The 6,978-nt window shown below is 35.4% G+C and overlaps 1 protein-coding gene across 1 annotated transcript; it reads right to left on the bottom strand.

The window, feature by feature from the left end:
• Positions 1-5,370: 5,370 nt before the first annotated feature.
• On the bottom strand, positions 5,371-6,591 carry LOC107808407 (F-box protein At5g03970-like). The gene has a single exon (XM_016632925.1). The coding sequence runs from the start codon at positions 6,589-6,591 to the stop codon at positions 5,371-5,373; it is 1,221 nt and encodes a 406-aa protein (XP_016488411.1).
• Between the last annotated feature and the right edge of the window lie 387 nt (positions 6,592-6,978).

The following is a 6,978-nucleotide window of genomic DNA, read 5'->3' as shown; positions in this document are numbered from 1 at the left end:
CCAGCAGATATGAACCATCAACCAAAGTTCAAAAATGATCCGTTAACCACCCGAAACTCACCCGAGGCCTCCGAGACCTCAACCAAACATACCATCAAGTCCCAAAACACTATACGAACTTAGTCGAATCCTCAAAACATCTCAAATAACATCAAAAACACGAATCACTCTCCAATCCAAACTTAATGAACTTCGAAATTTCCAAATTCTACGAACGATGCCGAATCATACCAAACCACGTTAGATTGACCTCAAATTTTACACACAAGTCATATTCAACATTACGGGCCTACTCCAACTTCCGAAATCGGAATCCGACCTCGATATCAAAAAGTCAACCCCCGGCCAAACTCCCCAAAAATTCGACTTTCGCCATTTCAAGCCTAAATTAGCTACAGACCTCAAATTCACAGTCTGGACACGCACCGAAGTCCAAAATTACCCAATGGAGCTAACAGAACCGACGGAACTCCATTCCGGAGTCGTCTTCACACAATTCCGACTACGGTCAAAATCTTAAGACTTAAGCTTCTGTTTGAGAGATTAAGTGTCCCAAATCACTCTGAAACCAAAAACAAGACCTCCCGGCAAGTCATATAAGCAGAAACAGATACGGAAAAAAATAATAAATAGGGGATCGGGGCTAATACACTCAAAATGACCGGTCAGGTCGTTACACTCTCTTTCACACACAATATACAAGAAAAAAACAGAGAACGAAGAAAGAAAGAAATAAAAAAGAAAAGATTCATGAAATTACCATTGGCAGCCATTGAAAGAAATAAGAAAAGAAAGTGTTGAGCAATTGAAAACAGAGCAGCAGTAAACAAGTGTTAAAAAAGCAGCCCTTTTGAACTTTTGATGAAATTTTAGATGAAATTGAGAAGCAATTCTGGAGAGCAAATGTATTTCTGGGTTTGGATTCGAGAGAGAAAGAGAGAGGGGAAGAGGACGAATGCAGTCTTTATTTATAGTTTAGCTTTCAGTATACATTTTTTAACCATAGATAGACTAGTCAACTAGGTGTGGTTAGTTTAACTTAGCCTAGGCAGTTACATTATAGTTAGTTAGTTGTAGTTGATTTCATTTTTGTAGTTAGTCGTTACACTGAATTCATCAAAGTTTATACCGTCTAAATTCGTTAATCACACTTAACATAACTACTATAAATAGGCTTAAGTTACAATGTGAGTAAAATTTTATTATATCACATGAGCAAGAAATACAAAAAATAATTTTTGTATAAAACAAAATCTTTCTTGAATTTCAATTTTTGATCTATTATTTTACTAGTGTTTAACCGTTTCTTTCAGAATTATGCACATTTGAATATAATAATCAAAATTCTAATCGAGAATTGAATTCAAATACGATTAAAGTATATGAATTGTTAATATAAGTTAAAGCTTAAATTTGCATTTGCTTAAATTAAATATAGAACATTAAATCAAACTCTAGTTAGAGGAGAAAAATGTCTAACAACAAAGTAATAAAATTGTACTACTTTGAAACTCATTAAACATTGAATTCTTAAACAAATAATTTTAATTACAGTTCAAGTTGTACATAAAGTAGATTTCATGTGTAAAATAAAAAAGAATTACATGATTAACTGAGGCAATCGAGCTGAAGCTTTGACCGAGCTGAGTTTGACCAAGTCGAGCTAAGCTTTGACCGGAATGGAGCTGTGCCGAGCTCGAGCTCTTTTGAAACGAGACGAGCCAAGTCGAGAACCGAGCTAGCCCAACACTCGGTCCAAGCTTACTTACCTTTAACTAAGCTAACATTTGGCTATAGATTCCCAAATTTATTTTGAAAAATCTGATTTGGGTAAAATTTGGTTTGAAGATGAAAATGTGTTTGGACATCAGTTTTCAAAACATATTTCCCAAATTTATTTTGAAAAAACATGAAACATGACTTATACCCACAAGTTCTAAAAACTATTACAAATACCCAACGATACCATTATCAATAACATTCATTATATTATCGCAAACCATAGTCCTGAACATAAATAAATTTGGTACAAAATTATCATTTTTATAATAAACTACATGATACACTATCAGATGGTCGAGAGGACGAAACAACATTGTTACAAAATAATAAATGGTGGACTCTTTTATAAAATACAAAAAGTTTGGGATAATTTTTTAAAAATGTAATAGTGATATTTTAGCCCAAAACCAGTTATATTTGGGATTTTGCCAAAATTTAAGCAAAATCTATGGCCAAACATGTATTTGCCAAATAAAACCCAAATTTATTTTGTCAAAATCTATGGCCAAACGAGTTCTAAAAGCGGAAGAATCTTGGACAAGTTATACATTTGACCAATCAGCCAAAAAATAATTATAATTACTAGCCGAATATAAAAAAAATATGTATAGTATGTATATTATACAATAATATACAAAAAAATATACATTTTACGTGCTATTATTTTTAGGAACTCCGAAGCATTTCTTTGCCATATCACCACATTCAATAGTGTGCAGGTTCTTGAGAAACTATTATAGTTACGTACAAGATGGAGGACGTAGCATTCACTAATTATGCAGGTTGATTGACAGAAATGACCTTGTAAGGGGCTGGTCTTAGCCAAATGTCCCTAAAATTGACCATATTTTAAAAATGACAGCTAAACCTGCTCTTAGTTATTGTTCTTCAGCATTTCTCGTACAGCTTATATTATATTTACTCTATCTATATGCTAAGTTGTTCATTAAAGTCTATCTGATTGGTATAATTTCTTTGTGTTATTTTAACAAAGTGTTTTTCGAATTTGCAACTTCAATTTCGATAACACAACCCCAAATCTGCTCCAAATGATATCAAATTTAAAACAAAGCTTCGAAATACCAATACAAACAATCCTCAATCACCAATTTAGTCAAATAACACCAAATCAAAAAGATCACTTTGTCTTCTTCAACACTTCCTAAAGTCCAACACTGGAATTTTGGGCTTTTTATAATAAATCACTAAATCGGTATTTCAACTAAAAATTTAAATATAAATTATAATATTCAAACGATTTTAACAATAATGGATTGTTAACCTTTTACTTTTCACCACCAAATAAGAAATTCAAGCATTAAATATTGAAGAACTCTAGTGTTCAAGAAAAAACCATGAACATTTTGCTATGACAGTAAAAAACGGGGACACACCTCCAAGATCAGTCCCATTGGGGACATACTGTGCAATTTTTTTTTTTTTTTTTTGATAATCGCGATGTCCGGGCTAGCTTGCGCGCACCTCGACTAATTTCACGGGATACCTGCCAGGTACCAGGTAACTCTATCCACCAAGGCTTGGATAGATGGAAAGAAATCACCTAGTATTTGCCTCCGTTGAGATTTGAACCTGAGACCGGTTCTCACCCGCTTCATTGGCCACTAGGCCACACCTAGGTGCACATACCGTGCAATTTTTTGAGTTATGCAATCAACCCTGCTTGAGCCACTATAGACCATCCAGAAAGCTGTGAAGAATTATCTTACGATTGCAAACAGTGACCCATCTGTGTGGCTATACAAAAAACAATGAGAAAAGCAAATGAATGTCACACAGAACATTTTCAGTAGCAATTTATTGTTCCTGTGCAGCGAACTAATTCGTCGCATTTTGCCAAAAGCTAATGTCCTGAGACAAATGCAAAACATGAAAGTAAAAACATTGCAGCATTTCCAAGAGAATGTGAAGCATTGAACCACTAACACATTCACAGTAAGGGTAAAAGCAAGTAGTGACATCAACATCATGAAAAACCATACCGAATCCTTTCTTCTCAAAGTATCAATAGAAATAGTGAGGACTGACTTACAAATATTTCCTCTGATGTTTATCCGGTCGTCAAATCTACTGTTTGCAGCACTTCTCTAAAAACGTTCTGGCAATTCCCAAACCATGAAAAAATGAAGATAAAGACCAAACAAGGAACCACCAAGCAAAATGAATCTTGAAACAGTTACAAATTTATAAATGCTGTATTTTGGAACTCAACTTAAGCATATATGTATGCGCATATCCTAAAAAAGGGCTTTTTGCACAAAAGAGGCTTACCAATCTTCTATTAAATGGAATTTACTAAAACTGAGATTGATTAACGGATGGCCTTAAACGTTCCAGTATCTTATAGATCCTCATTCAGTGCTCTATCCTTTTTTAGACGCAAGTTATAATGACTTTAGCAAATAGAATCAAGCACAAACAGACTTTGCTTTCACCCTCCCTAGAACCAATGGTCCTTTAGCTTTGTTTCGTAGTTCATCCTCCCTCCAAAATATCTTCCTTCCTGGGATCGTGGTCGCGTGCTTATCCAGAGCATCTGCGTCCCATTTTCCTCTCTGAAGCAGTGGAGAACTTGTATTCCTCGTTGAGCTACCTAGTCTTGAATCAGCTGTACTGCCTTCTTGAGCTGCCAAGGAGTCTTTGCTTTACCTTGAATCATTTGGACCACAATCAGAGAATCCATCTCGAGGAGTGAGGCTGCTAAAAGGTTGATCACCGCACTAGCTGATCCCAAATAGAGCAGACTGAACTTCACCACTTGGGAATGAGATATTGACCTCCTTGAAGCCAAAGAACAAGAGGCTTTGTTGATGGCTCATCAACTGCCTCAAAGAACCAAAAAAAAACTTTTCTCAGATTCCTCATTGACAATGATAGTCTACTGAACCACAAAGTTTAAAAAATCGTTATAAAACAGGAAAACCAACATAGTGTTTTCCTTCATCAGGCATTATTATGTTTTCAATCTACTCATATGAAGGTGATGCATTATATTATATTGGGTTAATACACATTTTGCCCCAACTTACACAGAAATGCTTTGATTTTGTTAACACTAACTTGCCTTAGTTTGAGATATTACACTCACCTCCATTGTGAGAAAAAACCAAAGGCATGAATCTGTACCAACGGTTGGAGCCTTGCACCAAACGAATAAAATGAGAAAAGTGGAATAAAAGCATTAAAAAGTATGAACAGAGAAAGATATTTGTACAAAATTGGCCATTCCCCTCCAACTATATATAGATCTTCATCCATCCAACTTTATACGTGAATATTCCGAGCCATGACTTCCTTTAGTATAAGTCTCAAACGAAGCTAAGACTCATCTGTTTCATTTTGTTTTTGATTGGTTAGAAGCTAAGGCTCTGATTCTAGTCTTTTTTTTTTTTTTTTAGAATTTTCAAGATAGAGTACAATCAAGGATCAAATAAATGATTTAACATAAATAAAAAGAAAGAAGTCCATAAAAAAAAAATCAAAGTTTGAAGTACATAGAATACTCAGAAATTGTCATTAAAAGAAGTACAAATCAATACTAGACAATAACCAAGACGAGTAATCCATAGTCTACAGAAGACGTGGCCATTGATGCCACTCATAAGCAAATAATCTGTAGTGCTGTGTTTTCCACCAAGGTTCTCCAAAATCATACACAAGTTGTGCAATATCCGTTTCCAAGTCATAAGAAATAACCTTGCCTCTTACTTCCAAATAAAAGATGTGAGGAACAGCAGGATGAATAACCATGTTCCGCACCTCAACACTAAGAGAGCCTGTAAGCCCGAAAGCCTTGACACGGAGAGTGTCGCCTCCAAGTCCAAATGCCTCCGGACATTGCATCACTGTAGCTGCGACTTCTGCATCGTACTTCCTAACCCATACTACTGCATCTCGACTACGAATATCGCTCTCGAGGCGCCACACGGTAATGGCATCCCCACAATTCAATGCAAAATAGAGAGCCCCACCAGATAATCCAAGATAACAACTTTCTCCGAACACCATCTCTTCAGGCAATTCCAAAGTCCAGAAACACTTGTAGACACTATCATAAAAAGTGATCTGTCCACCTTGATCAAGCCAACAAAATACTCCATCAATGACACCGGCTGCTGCAGCTGATCTAAATATCCCATCCCAATTAAAAGGGTTTAATCTAAGAGGTACATCCAGAGTTAAATTATTGGCAGTCCACACATTTGTCTCAGAAGAGAAACATTCTATTGTTACACTGAACTGTAGCTTATCAAAACGACGAGGTATTTCATAACGAACTATAGTAAAGGAGATGACGTCTTTATCAGAGTCGTCTACCTTACAGCTAAATCCAACAGCTGTGCCGTTCTCCATGCAGATTTGAGTTTTAGGCAAAGCCAAATGCTGCCTCGTAGCAGGATTATAAACATAATAAACCCTAGGGCTTCTTCTATGTTTAGTACAAAGAAGAAAACCATTGGATGATGCAACAATATATACTTTCCTGTTAAGAAAATTAACTGACTCGTCTAAATCAATGTTTTTCAATGATGATTCCTTTGATTCGGAGAAGAAGCCAATTTTGGAAAGTTTTCGGGTTTGATAAAAAATACCAATTAATTCGGGCTGAGGCCTCCATCGTCGTGAACGGCAGCTATAACTTAAAGATGAATCAGAAATGTACTTTCGCCAGCTCCTGGATACACATTTAAACCTAGCTAGAGATTTTGAAGGCAAACGATGTAATATTTCCATTTTGATATCCTCAGACAGCTCACGTTTATCACACAATTTCCGTAGACGTTTCACCATAATCACAATCAAATTCACTCAAATTTCAGAAGCTGTGGTTATAGAGTGAATTGAAACAGAAAATTAACCTCGGTTTCAATACAGAATTGTGTCGCCAAAATGAGATTTTTATACAGAAAAACAAATCCAAATTTCTCTGGAATTCGGAATTGCTAAAACCTGATTCCTCTGGGATTCAGCAATTTAATGGGAATCGGAATACTCAAATCCAAATTTCTCTGGGATTAGGAGCCCCTAGACGATGCAATATTTCCATTCTCTTTTTGCTTTTTAAATTACTTTTGGAATGTTTTCAATAGAAGATTCGTCTCAAATTATCTATCTCATTTCTAAAAATAATTAAATTTTCCTATTTTATCCATTATAATAAGTATTTTTGAAGATTGA

Source organism: Nicotiana tabacum, chromosome 18 (assembly GCF_000715075.1).
Source record: "Nicotiana tabacum cultivar K326 chromosome 18, ASM71507v2, whole genome shotgun sequence".
Taxonomy (NCBI): Eukaryota; Viridiplantae; Streptophyta; class Magnoliopsida; order Solanales; family Solanaceae; genus Nicotiana; species Nicotiana tabacum.
The sequence above is the reverse complement of the archived record's forward strand: the minus strand, read 5'-3'. Positions and strand labels throughout refer to the sequence as shown.